Source organism: Ustilaginoidea virens, chromosome 6 (assembly GCF_000687475.1).
Source record: "Ustilaginoidea virens chromosome 6, complete sequence".
NCBI lineage: Eukaryota > Fungi > Ascomycota > Sordariomycetes > Hypocreales > Clavicipitaceae > Ustilaginoidea > Ustilaginoidea virens.
Genome location: NC_057321.1, coordinates 1771641 through 1788334, shown reverse-complemented (window position 1 = coordinate 1788334; position 16694 = coordinate 1771641). Strand labels below are relative to the sequence as shown.

The window sequence follows — 16694 nt, the reverse complement described above, 5'->3', positions numbered from 1 at the left end:
TGATATCTACATAATTTTGCCACAAGTTTTTTCGAAGGGCCGGTTGCGACCATTTGGAGCCTACCATTGTTCCGCATGACATAGTCAAGCTTATTCGCTCCGTCGCTTCCCGAGACCTGGAGCGAACCCATGATGATATCGAGGTGGCAATCACAATGACGAGCCAGCTCAACCAAGCTGACGGCGACCAACCGGTCAAAATTGAATCCGAATCTGGCGGAGATGCCAATGCCGCAGTTGGAAAGGGCGAGACTGACGCTGTGGAAACCCCTGAGTCCAACGACGGCAATCATCATATTACTGACCCGACGACCTGTCAGACTGATGCCGAAGCGCCAGTGCACGGCGAAGTAATAAGTAACCAGGCCACAGCGAAAATACTCGATGGTACTGCGGGCGGAGACGACAGGGAAGAGCAAGATGACGAAGATGACGAAGATGAGGAAGATGAGGACGGGGACGATGACGATGACGAGGACGAGGATGAGGATGAGGACGAGGATGAGGAACCCAGATTGAAATATGCCCGTCTCACACAAAACTTGGGTGGGCTCTACCGGAACGGCGATGCTACAAGCACATTTCTAGTGGGAGGAGATAAAATGGTTTGCAGCTCCTATCTCCCATTGTCAGCCGCATGGGGAGTCCATACTGACCTATCACGCTCCACCAGATTGTTGGGACTCACAATGGCAATATTGTTCGTTGTTAAATCATATCAGTGTTCAAATCAATCTTGGTTACTGATGTTTACTCGCAGCACGTCATCCAACTCCCCAGTTTGCAACCTCTTCGTGTGTATCATGCACACTCGGCATCAGTCACCAGCATCTCAATCTCACCATTTCCCCCTCCGTCCAACAATGAGAGAGTCGAATCACAGACGCGAGTCCAACCATCTCAGTCGCAAGCCAGTTCCAGGCCAGACGCATCTCCTGCGGGGGCTTCTCGAAGACGCAAAGATCCGATACAGCTACCAAAAATACCTTCCAACGAAATTTATATTGCCACCTCCTCTATAGATGGCAACGTGTGCGTGCAATCGCTTCTAGATGTCAAAGACGTCCACCTACGGAACTTTGCGAGGCCAGTTCAAGCTGTGGCATTGTCTCCCGACTTCAAATCTGACCGAACATATTTGTCAGGTGGCCTGGCCGGCCAACTAATCCTGACAGTAGGCGGTAGGCAAGGGAGAAGTACTTCCACAACTACAGGAACTGCCGTGGCTGCTGCATCGGGGTGGCTGGGGAGCATGGGTCTTGGAACCAGCAGTGGAAAGGATAATGTGCTTCACTCGGGGGAGGGCGCCATTTCCAGCATCCAATGGTCACTTTCCGGAAAATATGTGGCGTGGCTGAATGAATACGGAATCAAGTTTATGCGCTCTAAATTGCACCTCGAAAATTCTGACTCGGAGGGCGCATGGCGGAGAATTGGCCATTATGATAGGCCACAAACTGAGGAGTGGGAGACAATGGCAAGTGTCTGGAAGGGCCGCGTAGAGTGGATCGATGAAAAAGCTGTCGAGAGCGACGAAGCACCCTCATCAAACGATGTTGCTGGGGGCTCAGCCAGTTCTGCCCTAAACAAGACAATGGAAAGGCTTCTCGTGGGTTGGGGCGGTACAATCTGGATCATTCACGTCCATCCTGGAGAATCGGGCGCGGGAAGACAGGATCAGGCAAAACCATTTGGACGAGCCGAGGTAGCCAAGATGTGAGTTGTTCCAATCAACGAACCGCCGCACATTCACGCTTCCCCATTTAGGATTGCGTACTGATGACGACCTGAAAGCTTGCGAATGGATTGTATAATATCCGGCATATCGCTATACACACAAAACACGCTCCTGGTACTTGCTTTCTGCCCAACGGAGGATGACCCCGAGAAGTTGGACCATCCAACAAGTCCAAGGCACAAGTCAAGACCGTCCTCAGGGTCTACCGGCAGCGAACCAGTTGGCGGCATACGTCGCCGCCAAAACAACCAACCGCCAGAATTGAGGCTCATTGATCTGGATTCACAGATGGAAATCGACAAAGACCGTCTTGGAGTCAGTCGATTTGAGCGATTGGGTGCTGCTGACTATCACCTGGGCGTTCTTCCTGCCCATTCCGATGCTTCCACGGCTGTGTCGAGAGGCACGCTGGAGACACTAGCTGGCCTGGGTAACGAAATGTGGAATGTTGCTATCAATCCCAAGTCCCTATTCGGCTCCGGGGCCAGTATAATGAGCAAGGAAAGCGGCGACGATGCCGCCTCAGGATCCCATACTGTTAGTACTGCTGGCACCATACGGCGAGGGCAGAGCGCAAAAACGGGACCAGTGGCTGTTCACCCGAGTTTGGCAAAGCCGGGCATCAAGATATTCATGCATAGTCCTTATGACTGCATACTTGGCACAAAGAGGGACTTGGCAGACCATTTGGCTTGGCTTGTTGATCATGAACAATACCGGCAAGCCTGGGAGCTGCTGGAGGAAAACCCCGACCTTGTCTCCGCTACCTCTGAGAAACATGCTGACACAGTCCAAGTACAAGCTGCAAAGCGACCTACCATCTCAGACGACTTTTACGACGGAGATTCCATTGCAGAATCTACCCAGCAAGACTTGAATTCTCATGCGGCAAAGGAGAAGAGACGGATTGGGGAGCTCTGGATTCAACAACTCATAGAGCAAAAGAACTGGCGATTAGCGGGCGAGGTGTGTGGGAAGGTCCTGACCACTCCGGATCGATGGGAGAAATGGGTCTGGACGTTCGCAGGAGCCAAGCACTTTGACGAAATCACGCCTCACATACCCTCGCGACCCATGCATCCACCTCTTCCAGCAGCCGTGTATGAGGTGGTATTGGGACACTACATCCAGAACGACAAACCTTGCTTCAAGGATTTGCTCAACCGGTGGTCGGCGGATTTATTTGACGTCGGCGCCATCACGACGGCCTTGGAGAACCAACTAAAATTCCGAGATGTTCGACAGGATAGCGTCGAGGACGGCGAAAAGGGACGGGACTGGTTCATTGTGATGGAAAGCTTAGCCCGCCTCTATGAAATCAGTGGACGCCATCGGGAGGCCCTGAAGTGCTTCATTAGGTTCCACGATGCCGATGCCGTGTTTCGGCTCATCCGAGACCGACATCTTGCCGAGGCCGTCGCGGATGATATTCCCAGTTTCATCGGTCTCAGGGTTTCTCCGCAAATGAACAAGGAGGAGTTGGCAGAGGCAACTTCCGAGGCCATTACTCTTCTGGTAGATGAGGCCCAGCACGGTTTGGTTCGGCCAGACGTCGTTGTAGAGCAACTGACTGCGAAAAAGCTACCGTTGTATTTGTATTTCTACCTCAAGGGGCTGTGGCGGGGACAGGGAATACGAGAGCATCCTGCAGAGAACATTGACCGGTTGGTGATGGATAGTCAATCTTTGGTCGACCAATACGCCGACTTAGCTGTTCATCTCTTTGCCAAGTTCGATCCGGGGCTTCTCATGGAGTTTTTAAAGTCTTCCACATCGTACACATTTGAAAAGGTAAGGTCATGAAAAAAAAGAAACATAGTTTTGGTTACATTGGGGGCTGGTTTCTTAGCTAACGGATCGCATCAGGCTGTTCAAGAATGCGAATCATACTCGTATTATGACGAGCTAGTGTACCTGTACTCCAAAACCGGACAGATGAACAGGGCTTTGTATCTCATCATTGATCGGTTGAAGAACGTACAAAAGGCCATCGAGTTCGCCAAAGAGCAGGATGACCCGGACCTGTGGGACCATCTTCTCGATTACAGCATGGACAAGCCAAACTTCATTCGGGCGTTGCTAGAGCAGGTCGGAACTGCCATTAACCCGATTACTCTTGTGCGAAGGATACCGGAGGGACTCGAGATTCCCGGCCTGAGAGAAGGACTTACACACATGATGAAGGAGCATGAGCTCCAATACAGTATCAGTTCGGGGGTAGCCAAGGTGTTGCGAAGCGAGCTCGCCGCGGCGCAAAACGGGCTGAGATGCGGCCAAAAAAGAGGCATCAAGTTTCAGGTGCTGTCACCGGGCGGCGAAGATACCCCAGCAGCAGCAGCAGCAGCAGCAGCAACCCCTAACAAACAACGAGTGCCTGTGGCACCAGGCGACCAGGGCAGCGGGCACGACAGGCACAGCGGCGCGGTACCACAACAGGGGCGCTGTGCTAGCTGCCACGAAGTCTTTACAGAATACGAAATGGAAACAATAGTCGGCTTTGCCTGCAGTCACGCGTTTCATGTGAGCCACCTGATGGAATTGATCTACAAGGGGAGACGAGTGGACGTCGACCTCGGAGGCGAGTTTCGCGAATCCGGGCGCTACTCTGTGGGTTTGAAGGTTACGAGAGCTAGGTTGTTGCGGGACAAAGTTAGGGAAGGGTGCCCGATCTGCGCTTGATTGTTGATTCGGCGGTGCTTGCGATGAGGTTGGGAGGACTGCGTCAAAACGGCCTGCTGGAGGCTTGGGACATGACGGGTGGCTCTTCTGCAGAGTTGGTTTCTATAGATGTATGTGGGCCTGTATTTCTTCTTTGTTCATTCTTAACTGACTCTGACATGCATATGTCATGTCATTCTGACACAGGGTTGTTATGGGAGCGATATGCCAGGAGACTGCGTGAATCGGTTGGGACTGAAGCCCACGTTTTGCCTGGGCTATTGTGTTGGCGAAGGTGTGTGTGGAGAGATGGTCGTGGGCGGGTAGCCAAAAGACGTGTACGAGAATTTTGCAAGCTGGAAAATGCGTTTCTCCAAGGGCTTTGGCAGCAGAGGCGGTTGTCACTCTTGATGTATTGAATAAACAGCGGGGATACTCTTGCTATTCGGTAACTCTTGCGGAACAATTTCAGATGCGTATATAGGCATCGACTCTAGCTATGGGTCTCGAAATCAAACATCGTACAATATGGCAACCACTGTGCAGTGCAATGCAATTCAATGCAATGCAATGCAAGCGGAAAGATGAAAAGAAAGAATAACTCAGTGTGCCTGGTTTGTCGTGGCTCAAGAAACTATTTTCCCTGCAAGCAGAGACAAGATGGATTCAAAAACAGAAGTGAATAGTAACCAAATGGCCAGTCTTGAAGCATCCAAGACAACAGTACCAACGACGAGACACAAAAAGAGGGGGCAGAAACCCCTTTTCACTCAGAGAAGGACAGCAATGGCGAGGATGGCGGCATCCCAGGCAGCTCCTGGGAGAGCCTTGATGCCGGCTGCTGCTGCGGTAGTAACGACAGAGGTGCCTGCGGATGAAGAAGAAGTAGTAGCAGCCGCCTGGGTCGTGTCGGTCGTCTCGCTGCCGTAGCTGGCAGTCTGCGTTGCAGTCAAAGGAGGTGCTTCTGGGCTGGAAGCTGCAGCAGACGGGGGGACCGAGAAGGGCGTAGGAATGGGAACAGACGGGATTGTAGGGCTGGTTGTCGGGATGGGGGTGGAAGACACAGGAGACGCTTGGGAAGGAAGAGATGTGGTGACGGAAACCTGGCACTGCGTGTTGACAATGACGGTGCAATAGTTGATGGAAACGAGGAGAGCGCCTAATGGTCGGTCTGTCAGCGCTGGGGTTGGGGGGTGCTGATCCCTTTGGAGGACGCTGTTCACTCACCGTCGAGGGTGGAAGTTCCCATCGCAAGGGGCTGAAGAGTGGTGGAAGACCAAGTGCTGGCTGCGAATGTGAGGTTAGCACTTCTTGTCTCGGTACGGAGCATGGCGTTGGCACTTACACCAGGTTTGAGCACTGGCTCCAGCAAAGGCGACAAAAAGGGCAGCAAGGCCGGTGAGGAAGGTCATGATGGAGGAAGGCATTTTTTCCTGAAATCCGGGCCTGGAGAGAAGACGAGGGATTCGCAGACGGGAAAAGAGGTGCGAGCGTGGGCAATGCTACGAAGCCTAGAATTTGGAAAACATGAGTGCTTGTCAGCCATGAGAATGAGAGAAAAAGAGGAGGAGATGTGTCCGACGATTTGGCGAGGCGGCTTTCCACGTTTCATCAACGAGCACAGTAGCCGTCGGTTTGTAAGGGGTGACACGAGCGTTTCTCTGAAATGGCATGTCGTGGCAACGCCATCTCAGCGGTGTCCGCAGAGACGGATGGCACGACGAGGGATTTCATCTCTCGAAAAGAAGGGAGACAACCAGAATTATGAAAGACGAGATGGAGTAGGCGTTGCACATACCTGCAGAGGAGGTTTGGACATCACAGGCAGAGAGGATGCGGTGTCGAGGGACACAAGATTAGGGCTCAGGATTTTGCTTGTTTGTTTTGTTTTTGAAAAGGTGAGCGAGCAGACTCCAGATTTGTATTCCCGGCGCGAGCCAGCAAGTCCTGGATATATATAAGGGCCCGCCAGGTGGTAGCTAGTGAAGAGACAGCTGCCTGGGCTTGTTGGCGCGGGAGTGACAGTTGGCAGGGCTTTTGCGGCTTTTGCAGGAGCCCGTGACTCCTGAGAGGAACCATTCACGCCCCGTTTGAATGCCTGAATGTAATTTCTGGTCAGAGAAAAGTGAGTGACGGGACGTGCGGTGGCCATGGCCATGCTTGTTGTCCCGGTCTTTCACGTCTTACGAGGCCCGCGGGACGAATGCCATGGTGGTCTGGATGAGACACTGGATTTGAACCATTGTGCGCAACCCGTTGACCATTATCGTCGGATTGAGATATTGTATGATATGGGCTCTTCTGGGCTCAGTTTCCGTGGTGACATCACTCTCTGCAGGGCGCTCTGCTCACGGTCTTGATCAATCCCAGCCGTTGAAGCTGTCTTGCCAAGATATGCTTGCTGCTTTCGTTGCTGGGGCTTCCGCACGATTTACGCAGCATTTCACCTAGCAAAAGAGCAGCACAGCGCCAAAGAAAGGTATAGACATGCCGTTGGACAAGTTCCGGTCAACGACGACGTTGCTATATTTGCGGTCTTGGGCGACAGACACGCGTTGTCCGGACTGGAGACTCCGTATGGAGTGGAGTTATCACGAATCTGACCCGTTTATTCGCACGCTCGTACTCTTTACCGAGGGGGTAAAAAGATTGAAGGAGAGCGTGCAAACACTCTTGGACGAACAGGGAATCGAACCCTGGACCACTCCCAAACGCGAATTTATTCGGATGAATCATGCTAAGGGAGTATTATACCACTAAACCATTCGCCCAATCAGATGCTAGAATGGCCACTTGAATCTCATCAAGTACTTCCATATCCAAAGAACAGAGGAAAAAGAAATACAAAACGAAAAGCTAGAACGAGCGTGCTCAAGACTTTTCAGGCTGACTTGCAGCAAAACCGTGTTTCGGGTATTCTGTAGAATTAACCCGCGCGACTACCGCGTAGAAAGTGACTTCCATCTGGAAGACGAGGCAAAAAAAAGTGGAGTTCAAGAGAAAAACAAAGTTCGAAAAATGAGGGTATAACGCGGAATTAATACCGCAAACTTGGACGAACGGGGAATCGAACCCCGGACCACTCCCAATGAAAACCTGGTAGGTGTAATCATGCTAAGGGAGTATTATACCACTAAACCATCCGCCCGGATATTGTTGTCCCGTGTCGCGTTGTTTCAATTTGTCATGCTTTGCGTGAACTGTGCTTGTGAGATGGATCGTATTGGGTTTTTTGGGTCCTCACGTCGAAAGCCCTAGGCCAATGAATCGGCTTGGTGGGCAGGCTGTGGGCACTCGGTGGAGCAGGAGGGCTTCGTTCAACGGGTCTTGGTGGAGACTCGAGAGTTGTCTAGGTCTTCTTGGCACCAAGCAATGCCATTGGTCAGTCAAACTGTCACTAGGACGGGCTTCGGCGTCCACGCAAGCCGGAGAGCCACGAGAATCCAGGTTCGAGGAAATAGGGTGCAAAGAGGCATTGTGCTGCCGGTCGTCGTGCCTCGCTTGTACCAGACTTGATTGAGGCACATCTTAGACGGAAAAGCGAGGCTGCGAGTTCACCATGATGTGTGCTCATGGGCTATGGGGTTGCAGCAAACAGATACCTTCATTGCCAAATACACGCGCGCCGCAAACGCCTTTTTTGGTACCCGAGACTTTGTCCATTTATATCCTCGTAGCCATCTTCGTAGCCCTCCCAGCTGTTATGACCCAGTTCAAGTATTTACTTCACAGCCCCAGCCACTACGGCCATTGCCCCAAAGTACAGCCCCAAATACAAAATCCAATCCGGTTTGCGCCGCTGCGCATCCAGCATCACGCCGGACTGCTCCATTACCACACCGACGCCAAGCGCAACAAGAAGTACGACGGCCATGCGGCCCAGAAAACTAGGAATCACGGCAAAGGTCATGATGGGCACGAATACGATGCAAACCCCGGCACATGCGAGTCGCACGAGCATTTCATCATTCGGTCTTGATGACGATGAAGCTTGTTCGGCCCGTGTAGATGGCTGGCTGCCGTTGTCCTTGAACATGGTAGGGAACTGCTGGTCCTCAACCGCCCGCGGCATTGGCGTCGGTCCGTCTCCCGCAGCATCAAAGTCGTGGACTGACTGGCTTTTGCTCGCCAGCACCATCAGATCGTTCGAGGCATCGAGAAAGCGTGTCTCGTCATCTACAATCAGGTTGCTGGTGGTGAGATAGGTTTTGTACGTGTGGATGTCCCGCCACGTGGGTACCGGAATGTCTTGAACTTTACAGAACGATGCGAGAACCTGGTCTTCCAAGCGGCGTCAGCTGTGGAAAGGACAAGAAGAAGATGCAGAAGAAAGGAAAGGAAAGGAAAATAAAAGGCCGCAGAGACTCAACTGTATTGGCTCAGCTTGTAGCCGATGAGACCCAGAATCTCGGTTTTTTGGTCCGACAGGCTGCCATTTATCCAGCGATCCTGACGACGGGAAGCTGGTATAATGCCTCCAGAGTAGCTTCTCTTGACCGTGTCCTTTGCCTCGAGAGCGACGAGTTGGCGCTCCAAGTCTGCAATCTCATCCTGCATATACAACAGCAGACGGTGAGTGAGAGCATCGAAACGACGATATATCGGTGTGATGGGCTGACCACCACCGTCACCGGACAGCTTTGCTGCTAGAAGCTGGTATCCGCTAGGGGCTGTGCTATCCAAGCGGTGAGTGTGTTCAGGATGGAATGCTTCCGCATATACTTCCGAATGGACATCACTCTGAGCCGCGCTCATGCTCACGCTCACGTTGGAAGACGGAGCGTGTGGCTGATTGTGATCCCAGGGTTGCATGTGGCCTGGCCAGTACGAGGGGCCTTCCAAGCCATGGTCAATATGACCGCCCTGAGCATTGTCAGAGAGGCGAGAATAAGGTTGTTGAGTTGCCCATTCTTCTGGAGGCCTTTTATCATCGCCTTGATAACCGACAAAGACGTTGGACATGCCGCCACCTCCAACTCTACCAAGTCTGGGGCCACGCTCCTGGCCGGGCAAGGCACGCCCCTCCGCCATTCTGTGAGACGCCGAGTTGATTCCCTCGGGAACAGGCAAAGAGTATCTGGTTGCATCTTGTGACACCAAATAATCCATGACGCTTGGTCGACGTCTGAATGTATTCTGCTGAGGATTCTTTTGTGCAGGTGGAACGGATGGATTGATTTGGCCGTAACAAGATTCGCTTCTTTCGCCTCGTATATTAGTCTCTGATTTGAGAGACTTGCCGTGCTTGACCGATGCTGGCGGGCTTTGAGGATTCTCGTGGACAGGTGGCGTGGTTACACAGAAAGATGATGGAGGCGTGTAAGCACAGTAGTGATCATCAGTCTCCTCTTCCTCCCAGCAATCGGTTTCCACCGTAGCCGTCAAGAAGTTCTTGCAGGATGTGTGAGGGGACGGGCAAGGAGAAACAACTTCCACAGAGATGGGTGACGGGGTCTCGACAACGGCACAAGATGGAATCTTTTGATGTAAGTCGTCAGAGGGTGAGTCCGGCTTTAAGCTGGTCCAAGTCCTGGGCGAAACTGCATCCGCGTTGTCGTTTTCCGGCGTAAGAGATGCGCCTTCGTCGTTCTCAAAGTGCCGAAGAGCGAAATATTCGGCTGTCTCGTCCTCAAGCTTGCTCTCTTCGTTTGCCGCACTCATCTTTTCATAAATCTGGAATGACAAACGCGACAGGTCAGGGGCAGAAGTGAAGGAAAAGAGGATTTCCATCCCATACGCAAAAAGAGAGGGGAGGGGGCGCGAGAAGAAGGGCAGCCGCGTGTACTAGGCTTTAATAACCCGAGGCTGATGTATTCTGGTTATCTGCTTTACGGTACAGGAAGCATGCCATGCCAGTAACTTTGCACTGACCCAGAGACATATGGCTTACAGTATCAGGCGACGGCGGTATTTTATTCGTCCCTAGAACGGGGCATGAATTGCGCTGAAACAGCTCAACGCACCACTGTTTAAGAAGAAGTAAAAGTCCTTCCCATGACCTTTTTTTTTTGGGGGGGGGGGGGGGGGGGGTGGACGGTTTCTAGTGGAGGCATGATGTAGGGGTTGCATCCCACGCTCCGCGAGAGGGTGAGGCGGGCCTGCGGTACAGGCCGAAGTACTTCGAGTGATGCAAGATGAAGTAGCGACACGCATGAAGTAACGAAGACGCAGCAATAGAAACGCATGCTTCGTTCACGGTGCATGTGTGGCGCGCCAGACTTCTTTTCTCTCATAGGAGCCCAAGCTTTTGTTCCAGATTCCTGTCTGCCCGCCGAAATGCCGCGCCATGGTCACGGACCTCGTCCCTTGGTGCACGACGTGTAACATGTTCCTGATATGGTATCAACACTTGCGGGCAATGCTTTCATGACCCTGATCCTCTGGCGAACCCAATGATGCCCGACGCAGGCTGCGCGCTGGGAAAGGGCTCCTATATGATGATGGTGGTATGGACGGATATTGCCTATTAGTCGTTTAGTCGCCCGCCCCTCAAGGTTCAAGCAAGACTGGTGCCAAGCAGACTGGTGCCGAGCGCGTCCGTTGGTCAAACAGCAGAGCTCATGCATGAGGTTGGAGTGGAATTCGGGGGCAGTTGGGGGCAGTTGGTGACCATCCATTTCTCTGTCAAGAATCAAGATTGCCGTTGTTCAAATCGAGTTTGTTCCGTTACAAGACCGTGCAACTTCAGGACCAACTTCAGCAGGTGGCCCCACAGCAGCTCCAACACTCCTTCCCGCTCTGGAGTGGAGCCCTGTGCCTTGTACTGTACCCACATGCAATCTGAATGCAATCTGAATCATCCAATCGTCCTGGGGGCGTCTCTCTGGCCGTCTTTCATTTGGCCAAGCTTGCATTGCATTCGAAGCATCTGCAACGTGAACTTTCCCGCAGTTTGCTGCACAGCCTATGTTGCCTGTGTCGGTCTCCCGAAAATTTGCTGCGCGAAACTGGCGGCGAAACCGACAAAACTGGTGACAAGACCAGCGACGTTCAAAAGCGAGTCTTGTCAGTTTACCGACCCGTGACGTTTTGAGTCAAGCGGGCGAGCCAGCATACCAAGTTGTATTTTTCTCACCCTCACCACGCGAAAGAATGTGTAGGGTGCCCATGTCCCAGGTTGAAAAGTACCTCTTGAATGGGATACTTTCGCAACGGGGCTGCCTTGCTATTCGCTGCTTTAAACCGACCCGTGGCATGACTTTGCCATCACTTTACCTGGCTCCCGGGCAATTCCGCACTGCATCTTCGACAAGAGCTGCTGGAACGCCAGCTGCAGCACCACCTGCAGTTCCTCTGCGCAAACAGTTGAAAGAAGAGGCAAGGTTGGGCAAGAAGCAAGACAAGAAGAACAAGCCGAAAAGCGCGTCCCAGACGGTCCATGGTTGGGAGCTGACGGTGGGCATCGAAATTCACGCCCAGCTCAACACAGCGCGCAAGCTCTTTTCTCCAGCCACCACTTCGTTCAACGATGAACCCAATAGTCATGTGGCCTTGTTTGACGTGTCAATGCCGGGCTCCCAGCCTCTTTTCCAGAAAGAAGCGCTCATTCCGGCTCTCAGAGCTGCATTAGCTCTGCGTTGCCAGATTCAACCAGTCAGCCGTTTCGATAGAAAGCATTACTTTTGGTGGGACCAGCCATCCGGGTATCAGATTACGCAATACTACGAGCCCTTTGCCAAGAACGGCCATATCACCTTGTCAGCCCGAGATGGAATCGCGCTGGAAGATGGACAAAGCTTTACTGTCGGTATCAAGCAAGTACAGCTGGAGCAAGACACGGCGAAAACCCTGGCTCAAATGGGCAATGTTTACTGGCTGGACTTTAATCGCGTTGGGATACCTCTCATCGAAATCATTACGCAACCCGACTTCCATCATCCTCGCACCGCTGCGGCTTTTGTGAGGAAAATCCAGCTATTGCTCAGCACGGTCGATGCCTGCGTCTCGGGAATGGAAGCAGGGGGACTCAGAGCCGATGTAAACGTGTCGGTCCGCAAAACGGACGATCCCTCTCGGAAACTAGGCACAAGGACTGAGATTAAAAACTTGAGCACGATCAAGGCCATCGAGGATGCGATTATCGCTGAAAGAGACCGTCAAATTCGGGAGCTAGAAGCCGGCGTTGCCATTGTCGGGGAAACACGTGGGTGGTCGTTGGGCTCAAAGGAGACGCGCAGGCTACGTGGCAAAGAGGGAGAAGTGGACTATCGGTATATGCCGGATCCTGATATTCCACCCCTAGTCATTGGACAGGACTTGATCGAGGAGCTGGAAGGTTCCCTGGCTGTCTTGCCAGATGTAGAGCTTGACACCTTGGTTGACGTCTACGGCCTCACACCAAAGGACGCTTTGTCACTGATTACATCGGATAATGGCGCCCGTGTTCAATACTTTTACCAAGTATTGGATGGCGTCAAGGAGAGGCTCGAAGCGGGCAGTCCAGGACAAGATTCGCCGCCGTCTCGGGTTCGACCATATACCACCCTGGTTGCCAACTGGGTGATTCATGAGCTGGGCCGGTTAACAACCTACAAGGCTGGACCCTTGGCCTCGGCAGAACTCTTCTTTACCGAAAATGGGGAATGCGCACAGGTTCCCGGAGCCGATCTATCACAACTTCTCTATCACTTGCATCGCCAGCACATCACGGGCAAAGTCGCCAAAGAGCTCCTTTTGTCGATATACCTAGACGAGATCAGAGGCGGTGTCACCGAAGCCATTGAAAACAACAGTCTATGGTTCGAAGAGATATCCGAGGGTGAATATCGCCAGCTCGTTGAGGAGGCTATTGACGGCGAGGAAAAGGTGTTGCGGGAGTTTGTGAGTTATAAGAAGTTCCCGCAAGGAAAGCTGATGCATCTCGTTGGCAAGATGATGAGGTTGGGGCCTGCAGAGCGCATTGATCCCTCGAAAGCCGAGATGGCCATGAGAGCACGAGTTGAATCGTTGCGGAAGTAAAGTCTTGATGGCTGTGATTTTGTTAAAGCTTATAATTGCGCGGAAATATGGCCCACTGACCGTTTCTGCGTCTGTGAATCAGGCTCCTATCGATTGTCCAGGAGATGCTTGGCCAACAGGATGGCTGAATGGTGGTGAGCACGGGTTTTGGAAATTGACGGTTTCGTTCCATGCTCCACGAGTAGTACATGCGTCCTAATGGGATGAACCCAATTCATGTATAAAGAAGATGATTTTTCATCTTGGGTTCGTTTTGTCTCTGCCCTTGCTCCTTTTTTCTTACCTTTTTTCTATTTTTTTTTTTAATTTTTTTTTCGTAGACGGTCCCTTGCCATTTGTTGGTCTGCAGCTTGGACCTGACACCAAAATGGCGGGGCACAGAATCTGTGAGGGGTCAATGGGATTGGCGGGGACAATTTTCTGTGACTCAGTTCAGGCCGGCGTTTCCATCTCTCTACCACTGTTCAGCAGATCACCACCAGAAAATTTCTCCAGACGCAAGCCCAATTCTACCGCATCATGGCGGCTGTGACCGGCACTCCCGCCATGGACCTGGCCACCCAGATCCTCCATGCCGTCGACGAGAAATCGCCGCTCCTTTCGTCGGAAGCCTTCCCCACGACGCCGTCCACAGAGGTCAAGGGTGCTCTCGACAGACTTGCCTCTCGCGGCATGGTCAAGTACGAGACCATCGACCGAGAAGAAGCCCTGTTGGAACCCGAGGGTGAGCAGATTGCGGCCAATGGCAGCCACGAGGCCCGCGTCTTTGAGGCCTTGCAGACTGCCGTGAAGGGGATGACTATCCAGCAGCTCGAAGCGACCATCGGGGACAAGAACGTGGTCAAGATTGGTCAGGGACGAGCGTTCAGGGAGAAGTGGATATCTAAGACGGCTGGTGCGTCGCCATCAAGGCCTTGAAGCTATTGCCCAAAGTGAAATGCCGAGCTTCCGTCCCGCTAACCAATGCTGCAGATGGCAAGTTCAAGGCTGCTGTGAGTAGCTCTGCACCCGACGTTCAAGATGATCAAAAGGAAAAAAAAAATCACGAGCGGAATATCGAGTGACAGATTCCTATTTCAATGACTAGAAAGATTCTATTCGGGACACGACCAGAGAACAGATGCAGACCATCCAGTCGACACGGATCTTCTCCGATGCCAAGGTGCTGGCCGACTTGAAGAAGCGCAAGCTGGTCAAGACGCAGAAAATCATCAGCTTCAGGGTCGAGAAGGGCGAGAAGTTCGCCCTGAAAATCCCCGAGGTCGCTACCGATCTGACCGCCGACATGATTGCCAGCGGCTCATGGAAAACTGCCACATTCAAGGGATACAACTTCAAGGCTCTGGGCGCCGACCAGCATTCCGGTGCTCTGCACCCGCTGAACAAGGTTCGGTCCGAATTGAGGCAAATATTCTTTGAGATGGGGTTTCAAGAGATGGCTACAGATAAGTACGATGTATCACGACGAGGCCGACACGCACTTGTGGGTTGCTGCTAATGATGTGGGCTTACAGGTTTGTCGAGTCTGGTTTCTGGAATTTCGATACTCTTTTCGTACCACAACAGCATCCTGCGCGAGATATGCAGGACACGGTAGGTGGAGTTTTGTTTAAAAAGGAGAAAAGAACGCTACATAAAATCATTTGCAAACGCGCACTGTTCCGGAATGATTCAAGCTCACTAGCCTGCAGTTCTACGTATCTGATCCCAAGGCGGCCGATTTGCCCCGTGCCGAAGACCCCAGCGACAAGAGCGATTACGAAACCTACTGGAACAACGTCAAGGATGTTCATCAGGTAGTAACCCTTGCGCCTCAACGAACCAGCTCACGGCACGCCTTGCTAAACTTCGCCACGCAGCAAGGAAAATATGGCTCGATAGGCTACCGATACCCGTGGTCCGGAGAGGAGTCGCGCAAACTCGTCCTTCGAACCCACACCACGGCCATCAGTGCCAACATGCTGCACAAACTGGCGCAGCAAAAGGGCCCTGATGGCCGTCCGCCCCCAGCACGTTATTTCTCCATCGATCGTGTTTTCCGTAACGAGACGGTAGACGCAACCCACCTGGCTGAATTCCACCAGGTCGAAGGTGTAATTGCGGATTACGACTTGACATTGGGTGGTCTCATGGAGGTAACTCTGCTAGGCGGCACCCGAGAGCACGAACACTGGCTGACGTGTCGGCCTAGTTTATGGATATTTTCTTTGGCAAGATGGGCATTACTGACCTCAAGTACAAATGTGCTTACAACCCTTGTGAGTCTTTGGAGTCTTGAACGTGGCATTGTTTGCACTGGTGGAGATGTGCATTAACCAAGACGTTGTGTCGTGATGGCAGACACTGAGCCAAGCATGGAAATCTTTTCTTACCGTAAGTTTTATGGACTTGGCTCCTTTTTGTTCCCTCTTTTTCCTTTTTCCTTTTTTTTTTCCTTTTTCTTTTTCTCTTTTTGATGCTGCCAAGTCATGTGCTAATGTACTGCAGACAAGGGGCTTGGGAAGCTCGTTGAAATCGGCAACAGCGGCATGTTCCGCGCCGAAATGTTGGAATCCATGGGCTTGCCGTAAGTCTTTGGCCAAAGGCATGGGACATTATTTCTCCGATCAGTCGCGCTAACCGGTTCGCAAAGTAAGGACATGCGAGTCTTTGGCTGGGGTCTGTCTCTCGAGCGACCCACCATGATCAAGTATGGCATCTCCAACATCCGAGAGCTACTAGGCCACAAGGTCGACCTAAACTTTATGCGCAACAGCCCTGCGGTGCGTCTGGACCAGAAATAGGCGGGTGCTGCTGGAGGCGACGGGCAAGGAAATGAAAAAAAAGAACCCGCTGAACATTAACGTGCTCAGACGCACGGGTGACAGCTTACGAGAGTCACTCGACGAAGCATATAGAATACCGCTGTGCTCCGCGTCCCCGTATGGGGAATCCTTTGCCAGGGGATAAAGAAAAACCCCCCCATCACTGTATCACCTGTTTGCGCTTGTGACTCCCTCATCCTCTCCCGGGAGGCTGATGTCTCATTGCCCGTTACCATGCCAACTCTTGCATCGAAAAAGGCCAGCTGTTACTCCGTACAAGAGATGAAGCCTGCTTGATCCCGACGTCAACGCCACCAGCGTCCTGCTTCAATACAAGCAAGCCCCGGCACCAACGAATCTCGATTATTTCCCCCCTCCAACCAATCCCGTCGCATGCTTCGTTCCCCCCTTCGCGTCATCCAGTACCAGATCTTTGGTCTCACCCCCCGCCAACCCACCAGACCCCATCGACGAAATTGGGCCGTCTCCCCCGCCAGGCGGCCTAGGCCCAAATGAGGTTTCCATGACATCATGAA

General features: G+C 52.4%; 5 protein-coding genes across 5 annotated transcripts; 3 read left to right on the top strand and 2 right to left on the bottom strand.

Moving 5' to 3' along the window:
- Positions 1-155: 155 nt before the first annotated feature.
- Positions 156-4417, top strand: UV8b_07391 (uncharacterized protein; the record flags this gene model as incomplete). Its single annotated transcript, XM_043144888.1, has 5 exons — positions 156-605; positions 674-700; positions 761-1716; positions 1795-3529; positions 3605-4417. The coding sequence occupies 5 exons, from the start codon at positions 156-158 to the stop codon at positions 4415-4417; spliced, it is 3981 nt and encodes a 1326-aa protein (XP_043000823.1).
- Positions 4418-5166: 749 nt separating this feature from the next.
- On the bottom strand, positions 5167-5823 carry UV8b_07390 (uncharacterized protein; the record flags this gene model as incomplete). Its single annotated transcript, XM_043144887.1, has 3 exons — positions 5167-5555; positions 5624-5683; positions 5742-5823. 3 exons carry the CDS (start codon positions 5821-5823, stop codon positions 5167-5169), a joined length of 531 nt encoding a protein of 176 aa, XP_043000822.1.
- Positions 5824-8117: 2294 nt separating this feature from the next.
- UV8b_07389 (uncharacterized protein) lies at positions 8118-10057 on the bottom strand (the record flags this gene model as incomplete). Its single annotated transcript, XM_043144886.1, has 2 exons — positions 8118-8677; positions 8767-10057. The coding sequence occupies 2 exons, from the start codon at positions 10055-10057 to the stop codon at positions 8118-8120; spliced, it is 1851 nt and encodes a 616-aa protein (XP_043000821.1).
- A 1431-nt stretch (positions 10058-11488) lies between these two features.
- UV8b_07388 (uncharacterized protein) lies at positions 11489-13354 on the top strand (the record flags this gene model as incomplete). The annotated part of the gene is made up of 1 exon (XM_043144885.1): positions 11489-13354. One exon carries the CDS (start codon positions 11489-11491, stop codon positions 13352-13354), a length of 1866 nt encoding a protein of 621 aa, XP_043000820.1.
- Positions 13355-13873: 519 nt separating this feature from the next.
- UV8b_07387 (uncharacterized protein) lies at positions 13874-16137 on the top strand (the record flags this gene model as incomplete). Its single annotated transcript, XM_043144884.1, has 9 exons — positions 13874-14249; positions 14327-14346; positions 14442-14803; positions 14869-14947; positions 15046-15489; positions 15546-15612; positions 15695-15727; positions 15842-15920; positions 15987-16137. 9 exons carry the CDS (start codon positions 13874-13876, stop codon positions 16135-16137), a joined length of 1611 nt encoding a protein of 536 aa, XP_043000819.1.
- Between the last annotated feature and the right edge of the window lie 557 nt (positions 16138-16694).